Source organism: Furipterus horrens, unplaced genomic scaffold (genome assembly GCF_987537825.1).
Source record: "Furipterus horrens unplaced genomic scaffold, mFurHor1.1.pri manual_scaffold_11, whole genome shotgun sequence".
NCBI lineage: Eukaryota > Metazoa > Chordata > Mammalia > Chiroptera > Furipteridae > Furipterus > Furipterus horrens.
In genome coordinates this window covers 44,120,508-44,140,796 of record NW_028327181.1, presented here as the reverse complement: position 1 = coordinate 44,140,796, position 20,289 = coordinate 44,120,508, and the positions used below count along the sequence as shown (strand labels likewise).

The following is a 20,289-nucleotide window of genomic DNA, read 5'->3' as shown; positions in this document are numbered from 1 at the left end:
GAAGAATAACAGAGTGGTACATAGTACCAAAACCTCATACACAGCCTTTCTGCTTCTTCTGTGGATGAAACCATATGCCTCTCTCTACACAAGTATTGCAGTGGAATAAATTCTCTATTCATTCAAGACTTTCACAAGGACAGAGGTGATTAATAATTATATATATATATATTTTTTGCAAAGTCTGAGCAAAAGCAGTGACACCCATGACAGCATTCTTTCCCCTTCAACAGCCGCCCCACGTGGGGTGGGAGCGCAGGTCTTGCCGGCGGGGGTGGGGGTGGGGGATGCATGTCCCCAGGGGACAGCCCTGCAGATGGCGGCACAGCCCCGCTGGAAGCCGACTGAGCGGCAGTGCAGCAAGAAGTCTCTCCCTGCCCTAAGGACAGACAACAAAAGGCCACAACTGCCTACCTTCCAGCTCAGAGCAAAGAAAGGGGAGGCCATCAAAACCGAGTGCTTTTCCTCCCGCCAACCCCTACCCGCTCACCTTAAATAAAAATCATACAAACTGGGATAAACATTTTGTCCCAGGCCCCACAAGGGGACAACGGAGTGATCATTATCATTTACTCCTTTCCACGTGTATGCTGAAGGGAAAGTTAAGTAACCTGGAGCACAGAGTTCCCGAGGAGCAAGTCCTAAAGCTCAAAGGCAAGCAGACTCACCCTGCGGTTAGCAGGCTTTAAGTACTCTGCATCTCAGGAGCAGTTAAAATGTGAAAATTGTATACTGTCAGCAAAAGGAAGGACCACGTCACTGAGACATGACTTGTGACATTACCGGCTTCCTCCGAAGTAACGCCTCTGCGAGGGCAGCCGACACAGGAGCCTCTGCCCGGCGCGGGGAAGCAGAACCACCTGCCGGCACCGCCCCGCCCGCCCCCTGAGCCGCCTGGCTCTCCGAGGCGCTCACTCCCGTTCACGTTAAGAGGCCCAAGCAAAGCACCTGGGGTACCTGCCTTACGGTGCTGTTAGGGACGGGCTACCACTCCAGGATGTGCATCAAATACCAGCTCTAGGCTTGTGTGCCTTCCACAGTATGTGGTCCCTGTCTATTTCAGTGACTAAAACTCTCGTAAGTAGGTTATTGCCATTGGAAAACTACTAATTTTCGATAATGTAAACAATACCACTTTGTGTCTTCATGACTTTCACTTGTGATCATGCTGCGCAGCAAACATGTCTACATGTCACTCTGCTTGTGGTGGAAGTCTAGGATTGTCTGCCATTCTTCCTCGGGAACAACAGTTGATATATCAGAGTACAGAAATACAGTGCTTTGTTTTCATTGGCTGTGGTAAGAGTCCAACCAAAGGAAAAACATTCTCTTATTTTTCAAAAGCAGATTTCCTTTATCTCAGGTATTGAGTCATAGCTGAAAAAAAGAAAAAGAAAAAGGTAAGGTGCATTTCTATACCAGTGATACATGATGTTACAGATTACAACTTTTAGTGAATGTTTACTATAAAGCAGCCTGACAACAATGTGCGAGGTAAAACAAAAACACTACCATTACCTTTATTTACAAATGTGTGAATGGACGCTTAGCGAAATCAAGCAACTCACCCCAAGCATCCAGGGTTGTTCTTACCTTTACGTTTTGGCAATAGATATTAGAACAAAATACTTACTTTAAAAAAAAATCATCACCCAAGGACATTTTTTTTCATTGTTCTTAGAGAGACAGAAACATCCACTGATTGCCTCCCCTACATACCCTAACCAAGGATCAAACTCAAAACCTTTCGGTTTATGGGACATCACTCCAGCTAACTGAGCCACCTGACCAGGGCAAAATACCTACTTTTTGACAAGAGTATTGCTACTTCTCGGAATTAACCCAACAGCATACTCATAACAGAGGGCAAAGACTTACACACACAGAGGTTCATTGAAGTCTTGTTTGTGAGAGGGAAAACTCAAAAACAGCCCAAACGACCACCCACAGGGGGCTCATTAAATGAAGAAAGAGGCGTGATATGAAGCAGTCAAATGCCTGGGGAAGAAAAAGAGGCCAAGCTTGCAGATCGAGTCCCTGCTTGCTCACGGCACTGGGGCAGAAACAACCAGCACAGAAGACAAGGTCCTTCTCCTCTGAGGGACGGGACACACACATGAAACAGTTCAGTGATGCTGGGAGGCAGTTTCTGTTCAATGCCAAGCACATCCCACAGGCAGATGTGGAGCAGGAGAGGCAACGCAGAGGGGCACCAACACAGAATCAAGAGGCCGATCACTCTTTCACGGATACAGGACTCCTCACATTCCTGAGATCACGGAATGAGAGTTAGAAGGGCATCTTATGAGATTTTCTCGTCCAACTTCTCTGATGTACTGACGAGAAAATAAGAGACTGGGGAAGGAAAATAACTTGCAAAGGTCATGCATATTGACTAAAACCAGATGAAAGGAGTTCTGCTTGTCTAGTGCTTTTTCCATACTAGTAAACTGCTGGTCCCAAGGGACACGCCAGCCAGAGACCCTGGCCAGCCAAAGAGAGGGCCCGGCAAGCTTACAAAACAAAATTCTGCAAACATCTGTATATAACAGGGTGAAAAGCGCATGGTAACGGAATCGGAACATAAACCTCAAACGAAAAACCTAATTTTAAACATCTGCTTTCCAAAATGGTTTCTAAAAAAACATTCCATATTCTCAAACATTTGACCATCAACACGATAATGGGGAATCACAAAAATAACTACCTTGCACTTCTTAAAACACCTTTATCTTGTCCTATGCTACTTTAAGTTTGAGCCAATAAAGCTAAATATAGACAAAAATCATCACCCTTACATAGTAAAGAGAGCAGAGTCTGCAAAACTGAACAAAAGCTTTGGTAAGAATCAGTTTGGTGAAAAGATCAAATTAAACCAAGCTCTGGTAATGACAGATCCTAGAGTGAAAAGTTGGCTAGGAAGTTAACAAGGAAAGGGCGATGGTGGACCTCAATCTAAATTCAAGTCTTCCAAACTACTGAGGGTTATATGGGATGTTATTTGAACACATTTAACTCTGATTCCTAATCTTTGGCTAATGTAAAGGATAGAGGAGTTCAGTGATTTCACAGAAAATATGAACAGAAATTCTCCTATCACATTAAGTCTTTGTGAATCATCTTAAGTCAGAGAAAGAAAACCTGCTGAAGGAACTGGGAATGTTTAGCTTAATTCTTTAATTCTTAATTCTTAACTCTGGGAGAGGACTAAGTGGCTGCCTTCAATTTTCTAATGCTTATTTGTGTGGCTCTTGTGGGTAAAACCAGAAGTAGCGGGTGAAGCTACACACTAACAAGAACAGCTGTGGCAAGTCAGAATTCCCTAACTCCTGCAGCTACTGAACCCCGGGTAAGGGTGCACGCTTATCACACCCATCCCACCCATTCCGGCTTAAAGTGGCACTATTAGAAAACCACAAAGCCACAGGAACGAAGAAAAACCTGAGAGAAGAGAAAACATTTCAGAAGCTGGGAGCAAAAGGGTGAGTGGTAAGTTACTTAGAAGATGCAAAAAAACCCAATCCTAGGAGTCAAGTGGAAGCAGCTGAGAAGTGACCTGAATTACAATGCAGAGTCCGCCTGTACCTACAGTAAAGGTAACGGGTGGAGACAAACATAAGGATTGCTCAAAAGCCTGTCTATAGACATTAACAATCTACAGTTACTGTCTCACAGCTCTGATCAGTCAGGTGACTGCCTGGCCGAGCAGAAGAATCTGAGAATGCCTCTCTCAACAGGTTAAAAACAGGGTCTCTGGGCTAAGATACATGCGGTATGACCAAGGACAAGGGTGCCAGACTGAAAAGAGGGGCTTAGAAAGAATGTATAATGAGTCCAGAAACTTCACTAGCGTTTTCCGCTTGGCTCCTAGAACACTGGCAGCCTGGTCTTTATCTGCCAGGCAGAGTAAGGAGCAAGATAAAGGATACTGGTCAAATTTTCTTTGGAGAGTATGATCAGTCCAAAAGGACAGAACTTAGTTTCCTAAGAAACCCTGGCTAGTTTGTTTCACCTTTTAAGAAACTACCAATGATTTTTCAAAGTAGCTAGAGCATTTTGCATTCCCACCAGTCACGTGTTAAGAGTTCAATTGCTTTACATCCTTGCAAACGAATGCATCTGTCAGCCCTATTACTGAATGTTAGCCACTCCATTTGTATGCAGCTGTGTATCACTGTGACTTGTCATCATTTCCCTCCCAACTACTGATGTTAAGCTCTCTGCATGTGGTAACGGCCATTCGCCTGCCTTCTCTGTGTAATGTCTGTCTATTCATATATTCTGACCGTCTAAAAACCATCAGATTGTTGCTCTTCTTAATAAGTTTGAGTTCTTTATATATTCTGGATACAACTCCTTTATCAGAAAGATGTTTTGCAAATATCTTCTCCCAATTCATATTAGTCTTTTCATTTTATTCACAATGTCTTTTGATGAGCAATTTTTCTTTTAATGGAGTTCAGTTTATCAATTTTTTTTTTTTTAATGTCTCATGCTCTGTGTGAACTAAGAAATATTTGCCAGGACTTCCCAGCAAGATGGGGGAGTATGTAAACACAGTACTCGCCTCCAACCACAACAAAATTACCACTAAACTACACAAAAACCATCATTTGGAATTGCCTGGAATCTGGCTGAATGGAAGCCCTACTACTAGGGAGTTGAAGAAGCCACACCGAGACTGGCAGGAGGGGCAGAGAGGGAGAACTGGTTGGTCCCACACTCACATGTGGCGGATAAATGCAGGAGGGAATTATCCAGGATGTTGAGGTCCCCCAGAGGAGCAAGGGGTCCCAGCCCCACACCACGCCCCCCAGTCAGGGTGAGAAGTCCCTGTGACTTCTGGCTGCAAAACACCAGCGGAGAATGAGGTTGAGAAAGTCAGAGGGCTCTGGATATTGGGCAGTTTCTCTAAAAAATCCCCCCCATGGACTTACTCGGAATCCTCCCCCTGAGCTCAACTGCTGGGGCAGCCGCTTGAAAAGCAGCAGGTCACATAGGGAGGAACTGGATGGTCTGGCATCAGGGCAAGAGCTGGGAGCAGCTTTCTCACAGACAGAAGCGCTGGCGGAGCATGGTTCCTCTGATGAGCCCTCCCCGCACAGAGCCCACAGGTGGGTGCCGTATCTCAGGCTCCATCAATCTGACTCACACTGTTCTCTCAGCCCTGGTTATTATCTGAGGCCCCGCACCACCCATCTCGCGGGCACACCTCAGCTATTTCCAGTGGCTTCTCCATACAAATAGCGTGCCTTAGCTCATGCTTCAGATTTCCCTAACTCGCAAACAAGAGGCATCTGACCTCAATGAGCCCCATACATTTCACTAAGTGGCCCCAGGCTCAGCAGTACCAGCAGCTGGCCTTGGTTCACAGCCTGGATTCGCCTGGGCACCTCCAAGCCCCGTGCAAGTAGCGGCCATCTGCAGATCGCTTTGTAGCTCATGCAAGGTGGCCCTGGGCAGAATACAGGCAGCACCTGACCTTAGCCTGCACCTCTCAGAAGGCCCCAGAGCCAGTGCAGCTAGTGGACAGTTTCAGACCATGTCAAAGCACCACCATCCAACCATCTCCACAAGCAACACACTCAAGGGACAAACTCAACAGGCATCAGAGCCCTGCTGAAGTAAGTCCTACTCTGTGGGGTGGGCCCTGCACAGCTGATACTCCACGGTGGTCGACAGTCTCAGTCAGTTCTTGCAGCTGATCAGCTTGTGGGTAAATCCTGCCCAATGATGCACTGACAGCAATCAAGGCTCAAATGCAAGAGGAGGGCATACCCGGTGTGAGCACACACCTCAAGTGCCCAGCCTAAGTGAATGGGGAGGCTGTGTCACTGGGCCCTACAGAACATTTACTACATTAGGCCACTTTACCAAGCTGGGGAGACATAGCAGCTCAACTAATACATAGAAACAAACACAGGGAGGCTGACAAAATGAAGAAAGAAGTATGTCCCAAATTAAGAACAGAAAAAAACTCCAGAAAAAGAACTAAACAAAATGAAGACAACAATCTACTGGAGGCAGAGTTGAAAACATTGTTTATAAGGATACTCAGTGAGCTTAGTGAGAATCTCAACAGCATAAAAAAGGTCCAGTCAGAAATGAGGGACAAACTAACTGAAATGAAGAATAACTTACAGTGAATCAACAGTAGAGCGGATGAAGCCAAGAGTGAAATAAGCAATTTGGAATATAAGAAAGCAAAACACCCAATTAGAACAGCAAAAAGAAAACAAAATGTAAAAAAAAAAGAGAAAAGTGTAAGAAGCCTCTGGGACAACTTAAAGCATACCAACATTTGCATCATGGGGGTGCTGGAAAAAGAAGAGAAAGAGCAAGAAATTGAAAGCCTATTAGAAAAAATAATGATAAGAAAACTTTTTTAACCTGGTGAAGGAAATTGACATACAAGTCCAAGAAGCACAGAGTCCCAAATGGAATGAACCCAAAGAGGCCCATACCAAGACACATCATAATTAAAATACCAAAGGTGAAAAGTGGGACAATTGTAATAGAAAAATAATAACTCCATAAACAAACAAATAAATAAAATGCCAAAGGTGAAAGATAAAGAGAGAATCTTAAAAGCAACAAGAGAAAAGAAGAGAGTTACCTACAAGGGAGCTCCGCTAGGACTTCCAACTGATTTCTCAAAAGAAAGTCTGAAGGACAGAAGGGATTGGCAAGAAATACTTAAAAGTGATGAAAAGTAAGGACCTACAACCTAGATTACTCTACACAGCAAAGCTAGTGTTTTGAATTGAAGGGCAGATAAAGAGCTTCCCAGACAAGAAAGAGCTAAAGGAGTTCATTGCCACCAAACCAGTATTATATGAAATGTGAAAGGGTCTTCTCTAAGAAGAAAAATAAATATCAAAAATATGAATGATAAAATGGCAATAAATACATATCTATTAACAACTGAATCTGTAAAACAAAATAAATGAACAAGCAGAGCGGCAACAGATTCAAAGATACAGACAACTTTTTGACAGCTGCCAGATGGGAGGGGGTTGGGGGATGGGTGAAAAAGGAGAAGGGATTAAGATGTACAAATTGGTTGTTACAGAATAGCCATGGGCGTGTACAGTACAGTCAATAATATTCTAATAACTATGCATGGTCAGTTGGGTGCAAGATTTATAGGGATGACCACTTAGCAAGCTATGTAATGTCTAACCACTGGTGTGCACATCTGAAAATAATATAATAATGTTACAAACTGTAACTGAAAAATAAAAAATGATTTAGAAAATAAAAATAATAAAAATTAAAAATAATAAAGTTAAAAGTGAATTTAAAAGTTGTGAGGTTGGAGTCTCAGAGAATCACCAGGGTAGGGCCACTAGTGTAAGCCAGCTTGATGGAGTCCCGTCAGATGTGGCACCAACCTGCCGGCTCTCTGGGGGGAGGGCTCATCAAAGGAGCAGTGGCCTCTTTGAGCACTTCTGTCTGGAACAGAGATGACCCCCAGCTCTCATCCTGAGCTGGACACCTCGGTTCCTCCCTGTATCCCTCTGGTGCCTTTCAAGCTGCTGCCCCAGCGCTGGAGCTCAGAGGGAGTGAGTCTGAGTACGTCTGTGTATGTGCCCTTTAAGAGGAACTGCCTGGGACTTCAGAAGTTTCTGTCTCACTCAGCTTCGAGCCTCATTGGTTTTGCAGCCAGAAGTTATGGGGACTTCTCTTCCTGGCTCTGCAAACCTGGACTGGGGGGCCTGGTGTGAAGCTGGGAGCACTTGCTCCTCAGGGAAACCAAACCTCTGCAGCTAAGATATCCCTTCTGCTTTTTTTGAATAAAGATTTTATATCTTTATTTTTAGAGAGAGGGTATAGGAGAGAGAAAGAAAGAGAAACATCAGTGTGTGGTTGCCTCTTGCATGCCCCCAACTGGGGACCTGGCCTGCAACCCAGGCATGTGTCCCAACCAGGAATCAAACTGGTAGCACTTTGGTTTGCAGGCCAGTGCTCAATCCACTGAGCCACACCAGCTAGGGCCCTCCTGCTTTTTACCTGCCACATGTCAGTGTGGGACCAGCCTGTTCCATGTTCACCCCTCCTACCAGTCTTGATATGGCTTCTTCTTCAATTCCTTACTTGTAGGACTTCCATTCAGCTTGATTTCAGGTGGTTCTGAATGATGGTTGTTCTGTAGTTTAGTTGTAATTCTGATGCAGCTGTGGGAGGCGGCGAGTATCATGCTTACCTATGCTGCCATCTTGACTGGAGGTCGTTTCCTAGCTTCTCAAAACAGACTATGACTTTTTGTATTGTCTAATGTATTTCACGCTATAAAGTACCCTCTAAGAACTGCTTTAGCATTATCCCCAAAATACTGTTTTATTTTCTTTTAACTCAGTCCAAAATATATTTTCAACTTCCTTTTTGATTTCTTCTTTGACTGAGTTACCTTGGAAGTATACTGTTTAATTTCCAAATATTTGGGGTATTTTCCACATAGCTTCCCGTTATTGATTTCTTGTTTAATTCTTTTCTGGTCAGAGAACAACTGTATGATTTAAATCCTTTAAAAATTATTGAAACTTTTTTAATGGCCTAGGATACGGTATATCTCGGTGAATTTTCCATCTGCATGCCAAAAAAAACGTATATTCAAGTGCTGCTGGATGCATTGCTTTAAAAAATGCCACTTAGATTCTTGGGGAACTGACCTCTTTATCATATACAATGTCCTTGTTTGTGCATGGTAATATTCCTTGTTTTTTGAAGTTTAGTCTGACTTATAGTAATCGTCGGCAGCCGTTCGTCTCGAGAGACGATGGTGTAGCTTCTTAAGAGTCTATCTGCACCGCCGAGAATGGCTGTGCAGTCCGACTCGGGAGTGACACGGTATCTGTCTCCTCCCGTGTTGAATCGACATCTTGCGATGACACTGAAGCTACAGAGCCTGGGCAGGGTAATATGGAGGGTCTGCTGTTGCCCATGCAGCAGACCCCCCCTCTCTTCGCAGCTGAAGGGTCCAAGGGAAAGACGGAGTCGATACAGCTTGGGTTCAGGTGCGCCGCAGGAGTTGCCGGTGTTGACTACAACGTCAAACCGCCTTAGGGACTCCGGCTCCGGATTTTCTGTTGGGGTTTACTCCCCTAGCCTTTCCCCTGAAGAGGTATGCCGCAAGGCAGCGGAGGTTTTTTGGAGTCAGAGTTTTCCTTCTCTGGACTTATAGTAATATAGCTATCTATATTACAGTATTTACACAGTATGTCTTTTCCATCACTTTATTTTTAACCTATGCCTTTACATTTAACGTGGGTTTCTGCTAGGACAAGTTGACCTTGGAATAAAATTGGGGTTAGCAGCCACAAGTGCTTGTGCAGTTGAAAACTGGCATGTAACTGAAGTCAGCACTCCATGTACACAGAATACCAACTGGCAGTTAACCCTAGAACAACACAGGCTTGGACTGAGTGGCTCAACTGAACTGCAGTCAATGGAAAGCACTTCATGAACACACGGATCTCTGCAGTTCAAGTCCATGCTGTTCAGGGGTGAACGGTATGTAATTGGGTTCTGCCTTATTATCCAATCTGACAATCTCTGCGTTACAAGTACACTATTTAAATTGTTTATATTTAATGTAATTAATAATATAATTTCATTTAAATCCATCATTTTGCTATTTGTCTTCTATTCGCCTCACTGATTCTTCCCTTTCCTCCCTTTTCCAGAAGTTTTTTCTATTTAGTACTTTTTAGAGCTTGATTTCTACAGATTGTGTTTTCTCTTAATTATGAGCCAAGTTTTTCTGCTTCCTTGCATGCCTGGCAACTTTGGATGGGATGTCAGACATTATATTTTTACAGTTAAGTGCTGAATCCTGTTGTTCACTTAAGGAAGGTTGGCCTTCGTTCTGGCATGCAGTTGTTACTTACAGAACAGTTTGGTTCTTCTAAGAGCTGCTTTTAAGCTTGGTTAAGGTGCTTTACTCCAGGACTCCTGTAGCTCCAGTAGTAAGGCTTGTTTTTGAGGACACTTCCCATGCCTTGTGTTTCACAAGATCTGCCCACCCTGGCGAGTAGAAACATGAACTATTCCTAGCCTCATGTTCCAGAAACTGTTCAGCTCACTGATTTCCGGTCTTCTTTCCCGGGCCATGGACATTTCACCCAACACATGTACTCTCCCACGGGCTTGAATGGCCCTTGCTAAGCATCTTTGGAGCTCTCTTTCTGTGCAGTTCCTTTTCTGGTACCATCCTACGACTTGTAGCCACCTTGGCTTGGGCTCCTCAAACGTCAATTTCTGACTCCTCTATTCAGCAAAACTATGAACTCTGTGAGGTTTTGCCCATGTGTGTTTTGGAAATTGCTTCTGATCAGTGAGCTATGGATCATCTCAATGTTACCTTTCTTTTAAGGATTACAGGCCTCTACTGCCTGTTGCTTAATATCTGGAAATAGTTGTTTCATTTAGTTTGTCAGTTTTCTAGTTGTTTATGATGAGAGAATAATTCTTATAGAAGTTAATCCTTCAAAGGCAGAAGCAGCAGCTCTCTAATATTAGTCTTTTTTTATTTTTATATATCTGAATCTGATTCCTGTCAGATTTAAACAAGCTCTATCAGAACGCAAGTCCTCCTTACCTTCGTGGACTTCTCTAAGGGCTTATCACACTGTGCTTGCTGCATAACATCACTAACGATCATCTTAGCAATCTTCCAAGCGAGCTCTTCTTGGGCCTAAAAGAAGGAGTTGAAACTGGTGATAACGGTTCTTCGTTAGAAGAATCAAGACATATATTATCAGTGCTCTAAACACAACTGTATGTGCGTATCATTGCTACTTATTTAGATAAGAAGCACATGGCCATGCATGAAAGAACTCAGGCCCCCTCTGGCTATAATGTATTAACACACTAGTGTCTTCCAAAGTCAGCTACTGGGTACAAAACGTTACACAATCTTCACATTAAGATGGTCAAAACATTTTTCTTTTTCTCCTCTCATCTCTCAACACATTTAACTATTCAACAAGGAAGCCTTTTTGAATGACAGAAAGGAAACTTTTGAGTGTTTGTTTCCTCAATGATTACTGATGTCTGCTGGTTGATATAAACTTGAATTGCGTGGTTATTTTTCAGTGGTTAGAATCTCTGGGCTGAAGATACCTCCACTGCCTCCACCAGGCAATTATAAGGTGTTAAGAAGGGCTCGCCCTTCCTTGTTACATCCTGGATAAGGGAGTAATGATGTGCCATGTTGCTTCAACATGGAACTAAAGAAAGAGAGATCTTGAAATCTTAGTTAGGCAAGGTGCATTTACAAACAGGGATCTTTTTACACTAAAAGGGGAACTTACCTCATCAGTATTTCCTTGCACCCATTTCTTCATAGCTTGTGAGAACATGGATCCTAGTAAATAAAGCCAAAGTTAAATGTAGATTTCATGCAAATTTTACATTAAAAATGCTCTTACTTACAAGCTACTTCCAGACATGGACATTACTTTTATTCTTTGTATAATCTCCTTTAAACATTTAAGGAATATTGCTATCAATAGAAACTGATTATGTTGTCTCCATAATAGAGTATTTAATTTACAAATATCATGATTTGAAAAACCTTTGAAAAGCTGTTTCTGAGATCTGGATTCTTCTATTTCATAAAAGAAACTATCATCTAGTGGTAGATTTGCAGCAAACTAACAAAGCGAAAACAAACCCATGACCTGGATTTAGTTTGGGGTAAGAACACAGGGACACCGCAGGAGAGACCGCTCTGCTTGTTATGTAACCAAGCCTTCCAGAGCGGCTACTATGCAAAAGGGCCTCAAGTATAGATGATGCCGCTACATGCTGTATAAGTTGGCTGGGTAAGAGCAGTTTTAATAAGCCATACTTTGTCCAAGTCACAGTACACCTCAACTTCCTGGAGACACACAAGCCCACCTACAACTGTACACAGATGCTGAAAAGTCACCAAGGCAGTAGGCTAACCTCTATTTCCATGAATGAAATACACAGAGTATCCTTTCATTAATACCAATAGGCTCAAGTTCTAACTTTGCCTAAAACCAAGTGGTTGGTAGATCATCTCTTAGGCAAGGCCCTAATTAATTCAAAGACTGGGATAAAACTATACATAGCATTCACGAAAAACATAAAATCTAATCCTTTTTCTTTAGTAATTTTCATTTCTAGCTAGAAGTTTCAATTCTGGCCTGGTTAAATTTTATGGCCACACAGAGTCAACAGCGCCAAATTGCCACGATTCGCCTAAAGTCTCAAATACCCGCGGAGTTACCCAAAGCATCTCTCTTCGGGTGCACCTGCAGAGTCACACTGTTAACACTCTCTCCTTTTCATTTAATACCCATTTTTTGCTTCCTCTTTTCTTTTTTTAAAATTTAAATTATATTTTATTGTTTGTGCTGTTATAGTTGTCCCAATTTTTCCCCGTTTGGCCCCCCACCCAGACTCCCCTCACTCCCTCAGGCCACTGCCACACCCTTGTCCATGTCCATGAGTCACACATACATAGCCTTTGGCTACTATATTCGCTGTGCTGTACTTTACATCCTCGTGACTACTCTGTAACAACCAATGTGTACCTCTAAACCCCTTCACCTTTTTTGCCCATCCCCTTGTATCCTCCCTCCCATCTGGCAGCCATCAAAACATTCTTTGTATCTATGAATGTGTTTCTGTTCTGCTTCTTTGTTTTATAGATTCAATTGTTAATAGATATGTATTTACAGCTATTTTATTCATAATTTTGATCTTCTTCTTCTTAAAAAAGACCGTTTAAGATTTCATATAATACTGATTTGGTGATAATGAACTCCTTTAGCTTTTTCTTTTCTGGGAAGCTCTTTATCTGCCCTTCAATACTAAACACTAGCTTTGTTGTGTAGAGTAATCTTGGTTGTAGTTCCTTGCTTTTTATCACTGAATATTTCTTTCCAATCTCTTCTGGCCTGCAAAGATTTTTTGGGGGGGAAATCAGCTGACAGTCTTAGTGGAGCTCCCTTGTAACTAACTGCTTTTCTCTTGCTGCTTTTAAGATTCTGTCATTCACTTCTGGCATTTTAAGTATGATGTGTCTTGGTATGGGCCTCTTTGGATTCATCTCATTTGGGACTCTGTGCTTCCTTGACTTGTATGTCAATTTCTTTCACCAGGTTAGGGAAGCTTTCCATCATCATTTTTTTTCTAATAGGTTTTCAATTTCTTGCTCTCTCTCTTCTTTCTCTGGCAAATCCATGATGCGAATGTTGGTACACCTGAAGTTGCCCCAGAGGCTCCTTACACTGTCCTCGTTATTTGGATTTTTTCTTGTTGTTGTTCTGACTGGGTGTGTTTTGCTTCCTTGTCTTCTAAATCGCTGATTTGAGATCCTCTGGTTCATAGTTGTAAATTATTCTTAATTTCAGTTAGTGTATTCCTCATTTCTGACAGGATGATTTTCAGGGTGTCCATGCCCTTTTTGATGCTGTTGAAGTTCTCACTAAGTTCACTGAGCAACCTTGGAGCCATTGTTTTGAACTCTGTATCTAGTAGATGGTTTATCTCTATTTTGTTTAGTTGTTTTTCTGGAGTTTTGTTCTGTTCTTTCATTTGGGCCATGTTTCTTTGTCTCCTCGTTTTGGCAGCCACCCTGTGTTTCTTTCTATGTATAAGGTAGAGCTGCTACAACTCCCAGGCTTGGAAAGAGTGGCCTAATGTAGTAAGTGTCCTATAGGATCGAGTGGCACAGCCTACCCTATCACCCAAGCTGGGTATTCAAGGTGTGCCCACTGTGTAGGCTGAGTACACCCTCCTCCTGTAGTTGAGCCTTGATGCTGTTGGCAGGTCAATGGCAGGGATTTACTCAGGCCAGTCAGCTGCAAGGACTGGCTGTGACCACTGACCACCAACCTCCCGCCACCGCAGGGGATCAGCTGTGCAGGGGCCCACCCCACAGAACAGGACTTACTTCAGCAGGGCTCTGGTTCCCGCTGAGTCCGCCACTTGAGCCCATCACTTGTGGAGGTGTTTGAGTGATGGTGCTCCATCCTAGTCTGTAGCTGTCCACTTTGTGCGTAGGTTCTTGGGGCATCCCAGGAAGTGCACACCAAGGTCAGCCACTGCCTGTGTTCTGTCCGGGGCCACCCAGTATAAGCTACAAAGCAATCTGCAGATGGCTGCTACTTGCACTGGGCTGGAGTTGCCCAGGTGAGTTCATGCTATGAACCAAGGCCAGCTGCTGGTACAGCTGAGCCTAGGGCCATTTAGCAATAGGTACGGGGCACGCTGAGTCCAGATGCTGCTTGCTTGAGAGCATTTAAGAAAATCTGAAGCAGCCACTGGGAACAGCTTGGGTGGGCCCAAAATTTGGGTGGGGTAGAGCCTCAGGGAATTACCAGGGTGGGGCAAACACTGTGAGCCAGGTTGATGGAGTCTCAGATATGGAGCTCCTTTGTCTGTTCTGTTAGGGGGAGAGGGCTCAGAGAAGAAAAAATGGCTTCTGCCAGCATTTCTGTTGGGAGAAAGCTGATGCCCAGCTCTGGCTCTGATGTCAGACACTTCCGTTCCTCCCCATAGGCCTCTGGTGCCTTTCAATCTGCTGCTCCCGTGCTGGTGCTCAAAGGAAGTGAGTTCAACTAAGTCTGTACACGGGCCCTTTAAGAACTGCCAGGGACTCAAGCAGTTTGTCTTCCACAGCCACATTCCCCACTGGTTTTTACAGCCAGAAGTTATGCAGACTTCTCCTCCTGGCACTGGAACCCTGGGCTGGGGGCCCTGGAGTGGAACTGAAAACCCTTGCTCCTGGGATATCCCTCTTGATTTTTATCTGCCACACAAGGGTGCGGGGCCAGCCTGTTTTGCATCTCTGCCCCTCCTACCAGTCTTGATGTGGTTTCTTCTTTAATTCCATAGTTATAGGACTTCCATTCAGTTCTCTGTCTGGGGGTTCTGAATAATGGTTGTTCTGTAATTGAGTTGTAATTTTTTTAAAGTATATTTTATTGATTATGTTGTTACAGTAGTTCCAATTTTTCCCCCTTTGTTCCCGTCTGCCCAGTATCCCCCCTTCCCTCCAGCAATCGCAGCCACTCAGTTCATGTCCATGGGTCGTGCATATAAGTTCTTTGGTTTCACCCTTTCCTATATTATTCTTAACTTCCCCCTGTTTATTTCGTACCAGCCGATTATGCTTCTTAGTCCCTGCATCATTTCTCTATTTCTCCCCCTTCCCCTCCTAGCTGATAACCCTCCAAATGATCCCCATACCTACGATTCTGTTCCTATTCTGGTTTTCTTAGTTGGATTTTGTTTTTATTTTTTAGATTCAGTTGTTGATAGTTGTGAGTTTGTTGTCATTTTAGTGTTCATAGTTTTGATCTTCTTTTTCTTAAGTGAAGTCCCTTTGACATTTCATATAATAATGCCTTGGTGATGATGAGCTCCTTTTGCTTCACCTTGTCTGGGAAGCACTTCATCTGCCCTTCCATTCCAAATGATAGCTTTGCTGAATAGAGTAATCTTGGTTGTAGGTTGCTTTTCATCACATTGAATAATGCTTGCCAGTCCCTTCCTGCCTGCAAAGTGTCCTATGAGAAATCAGCTGACAGCCTATAGGCATCCCCATGTAGGCAACTCTCCGCCTCTCTCTTGCTGCCCCCAGGACTCTCTCTTTATCTTTCACCTTTGGCATCTCAGTCATTATGCATCCTGGTGTGGCCCCCTCTGGGTCCAGCTCACCCGGGACCCTCCCTGCTTCCTGGACCTGTATGTCTATCCTCTTCACAAAATTTGGGAAGTTTTCTCCATTTTTTTCAAATCTCGTTTTCTCATTCTATAGTGGTTGACTGTTTTTTTCTTCTTTATGTTCCAAATCATTGATTTGAACCCTGGTTTCCTTCCCTTCACCATTGGTTTTGTGTGGATTTTCCTTCGTTTCACTTAGCACAGCCTTCACTTATTGTCTTATGTGTTTGCCGTACTCATGCATATCTGTTAAGCCAGTGAGCATCTTTATCACCAGTGTTTTGAATTCTACGTCTGTTAGGTTGTCTATCTCCTCATCTGTGAGGTTGGCTATCTCCTCGTCGCTTAGTTCTCCCACTGGAACCTTGATCCGTTCCCCCTTTCGGGCCATACTTCTCTGTCTCTCCATTCTGAGAGGCTCCTGTGTTTGTTTGCCTCCGCATCCCAGGTAGAGCTGTTGCTCCTGTTACATCGTAAGGGGCGGAGCCTTAGGGATTCGTCAGTACAGGGCGACCTGTTTCACCACGTTGTGGCGCTGTATGTGAGGGAGGGGTCCAAGAGGGAACAATGCCACCTGCCCAGCACTTGCTCCTTTTCCAGGCACCTCTCCCACTTCCGCAACAAACTGGCACCTCTCTGGCTGCTGCCCTGGCTGTTGTTCCCAGAGTGGGTGGGTCTGCGGATGTTCTAGGACCGTGGGGGCCCTTTAAACAAGCGGATTCTGCTGAGAGACCAGCAGTTTCTGCCTCCACCCCAACCCCCACCGGTCTGCACAGTCAGAAGCAATGAGGCTTGATTTTCCCTGGTGCTGGGACCGTTGACTACGAGGTCCAGTGAAGAGCTGGGAACACTCTCCAGGTATCCGTCCTTTTTAAAACGTGTGACTGCGCTTTCCACTAGGCCGCCACTGCCACTGCTGCTGCCGCCACTGCACTACATCCTCTCTGCCCCAGCTCCGCCCCTCCTATCTGTCTGGATGAATATTTCTTCTTTAGATCTTTGTTTGTTGGATTTCCATGCAGCTTGATTTTCTGGAACTTCTGGTTGTCTCTAGTTTTGAGGTAGTTGTATTCCTTCTTAGTTGTGGAGGGAGATGCAGCGTGTCTGTCTACACCTCCATCTTGGCCGAAAGTCTCTGTCTCAATTGATTTGTAATTTTGATGTAGCTGTTCGAGGCGGCGAGCCATGCTTACCTACACCACCATCCTGAACGCAAGTCCTCTCCTTGTCTTTTAGTAGCCACATCTCCGACTCTTCTCTGTGTATTCCCTCTCCCTTTAATACAAGGCTTCTCCAGGATCCCATTCCCAGCCTCCTCTCCTCCCTCAACATATTCTCTCTGGGATACCTCATCCCCTCGTTTGGATTTAACTTTCTTTAAAATCCAAGTAACTCAAAACCTAGTCCTTGGGTGTCAAACCCGTATTTACAAATTACCCTAAAGGCATCCCAAACTTTACATGTTCCAAATGGAGCTTATCCTCTATCTCAGAAATTAATTTAATCCTCTAGTGTAAATTATCATGAATATTTCTCATCCAAAGAACCCATTTTTAAAAACTCAACATACCTTCCTCATTTATTCTCCATTCAAAATCTGTCACCAAGGTCTACCTTAGATGCAGTCTCTAAATTCCCCCTGGTAAATCTTATAAATCTGACATCCTTCCTAATTCCTGCTACCATCACCCACCTTCATATCCTCTTTTCCTTCTTTCTAGCTATTAGCTAATCCTCCTACCTGACTGGTTTCTCTAATACCAGTCTCTCCCCAACCGTAATTCATTCCCACACTACTGCTAGAAAAATGCATCTGGTCAGTATTCTGCTTAGAAATCCCTGATACCTATATGAGAGGAATCCAGGTTTCTTAAAACAACACACAAATACTTACAACGATGTAAGTACAGCTTCATCTCCCACCACAGCATCCAGACACCAGGGGACAGCCATTACGGGACCACATGCTCACAACACCCTTTACAATTCCCTCTTGTTACATTTCTGCTAGATGATCTGAATGCAATTTTAAAATTACCTTGCCTGCCTGGCAAGTAAAGTTCTCATACTCTCAGAAGCCTCTGAGACACACCCTTCTCAAAACTCAACCCTGTGCTCTGTGCTCTACGACTCTCAGGGATTCAAACCCCACACTGACGCTGCAGACTGGTAACCGACGGATACTCTGTGCAGGAGCCCTCCACAAGGGAGGAGAGGAAGGAAGGAGCAGGGCTGAAGAGCAAACTACTGTCAAAATGGTATTCTGAACCAAAGCCCTGGGGTTGCCGTTACCCTGCCCTGTGATCCCTAGAAAGTTACAATTTCCCTCATCCTCAACTTCATTTACAGAATAAGGAAGTGGTATCCACAGATGGTTTAGCTCAGTGGATTGAGCGTCGGCCTGCGAGCTAAGTGTCGCTGGTTCGATCTTCCAGTCAGGGTACATCAGAGAAGGAAAACTCTGACTCCAAAAAACCTCCGCTGCCTTGCGGCATACCTCTTCAGGGGAAAGGCTAAGGGAGTAAACCCCGACAGAAAATCCGGAGCCGGAGTCCCTAAGGCGGTTTGACGTTGTAGTCAACACCGGCAACTCCTGCGGCGCACCTGAACCCAAGCTGTATCGACTCCGTCTTTCCCTTGGACCCTTCAGCTGCGAAGAGAGGGGGGGTCTGCTGCATGGGCAACAGCAGACCCTCCATATTACCCTGCCCAGGCTCTGTAGCTTCAGCGTCATCACAAGATGTCGATTCAACACGGGAGGAGACAGATACCATGTCACTCCCGAGTCGGACTGCGCAGCCATTCTCGGCGGTGCAGATGGACTCTTGGGAAGCTACACCATCGTCTCTCGAGACGGACGGCTGCCGACGACGACGATCCACAGATGTACTATCTAAGGTTTACATGAACTTGAAAATGCTAAGAAAATCTCCACTATTTTGGGTCTGAGAAGGAGGGAATGGGGCTCTGTAAGTATCCTCAGGAGAATAAAGTAATCTTAGTGTCTCAGTTAAAAAAAATTTTTTCTTGAATAAAATAAATATGATCCATAATCTTACCACCCAGATAATCTCTGCTGAAACTCTTCTAGGTTAATTCAATCAACAAATATTTAATAAGTGCCTACCAGGTGCCAGGCATAATTTTTGAATCAGGGAATATAGTGTCAAGTAAGAGAGACAAAATACCTGCATCTTAAAGAGTAACTACAGGATTACCAAGTTAGCGTCATAAAAAAGGGAATAAGCCCTGGCTGGTATGGCTCAGGGGACTGAGTGCCAGCCTGCAAACCATGGGGTTGCTGGTTTGATTCCCAGTCAGGGCACATGCCTGGGTGGTGGGTGGGTCCCCAGCTGGGAGGTGTGTGAGAGGCAACCACACATTGATGTTTCTCTCTCCTTCTTTCTCCCTCCCTTCCCCTCTCTCTAAAAATAAATAAATATTTTTTTAAAAAGGAGGGGGGGATAAGCTGGATTAAAACAAACTGAGACTATACCCTCTTACTTGTATCCCTGGCATGTAGCACAGTGTCTGGCACACAGGAATCACTTAAATGCCTTCTGAGTGAATGAATTGAATCTGTAGGCTCCTATATTACATCATTTACTTGCCAAAAAAGTACATGACTTAAAGAGACATCTAGACAACTAAAGGAAGCACCAGGATATACAGATTTATTTATTTATTTAGTCAAAAGTCATTTCTTTACACAGACATGTCTCAAATTAATAATGCAATCACCTGATGGAGGGTGACTTGGGTAGATATAATCCTGTTGCCTCTACCCTCAAATATAACCCAAATGGGACCATCCTCCCACTACCTAATCCACAGCCACCACCGTCATCCCTCACGTAGACCATGGCAAGAGTGTTGTTTCCCTGCTTCTCTGCTGAAACCCCTATACTTTATTTTCTAAACATGTTAGGGCCACCCCTTTAAAACACAAATCACATTTTGTTACTTCCCGGTTCTAACTTGCAACGTGTCCCCTTTCAAGTCCCCACCTCACTCGCCTTCCACCACTGCCCCCTTCCCCACCCCTCTTCAGCACCACTGGTCTTGCTCTTCCTTGACCATGCTGAGCTTGAGGCCTCGGGTCTCTATTCTCGTTCCTTCTGCCGAGAATGCCATTCCTTCTGCCGAGAATGCCGTTCCTTCAGAAACTGCCGGGACTTCCTGCGCCATTTTGTTTGGGACTTTTCTCAAAGTGCTGCTTCCTCAGCCAGCCCTCTCCTGACAACCCCCGTGGAAAACGCACTCCCCACCCCTCTCCCAGCTCCTGACTCCACTCCCATGTTTACAGGTAAGCATGTAAACACACGCATGTACACTGCACTTGTCTATTTGCGATCTTTTCCATTGTAATGTAAGCTCCTTGAGGGCAAGAATTTTATTTGCAATACCTAGAACAGTAGATGCATATAGTAGGCACTCGTATTTTAGAATGAATGAATAAATAAAATGAAGAGACTTGAATAGAATGAGCAGAGACACTGGTTTGGGAAAAACTTTCATATATCTCTAACTACGTAAAATGTACTTTAATCCACACGAAACAAAAATGAACTGCAAACACCCAAT

General features: G+C 44.2%; 1 protein-coding gene across 1 annotated transcript in view; it reads right to left on the bottom strand.

Moving 5' to 3' along the window:
- Positions 1-296: 296 nt before the first annotated feature.
- Positions 297-20,289, bottom strand: part of AKAP10 (A-kinase anchoring protein 10) — a 73,125-nt gene continuing 53,132 nt past the window's right edge. Inside the window, exons 13-15 of the mRNA XM_090291805.1 lie at positions 11,316-11,368; positions 10,601-10,696; positions 297-1,377 (exon numbers count right to left, since the gene is read on the bottom strand). Coding sequence (XP_090147931.1) covers positions 1,372-1,377; positions 10,601-10,696; positions 11,316-11,368 — 155 coding nt within the window. The 3' untranslated portion in view covers positions 297-1,371. The remainder of the gene's footprint in view (positions 1,378-10,600; positions 10,697-11,315; positions 11,369-20,289) is intronic.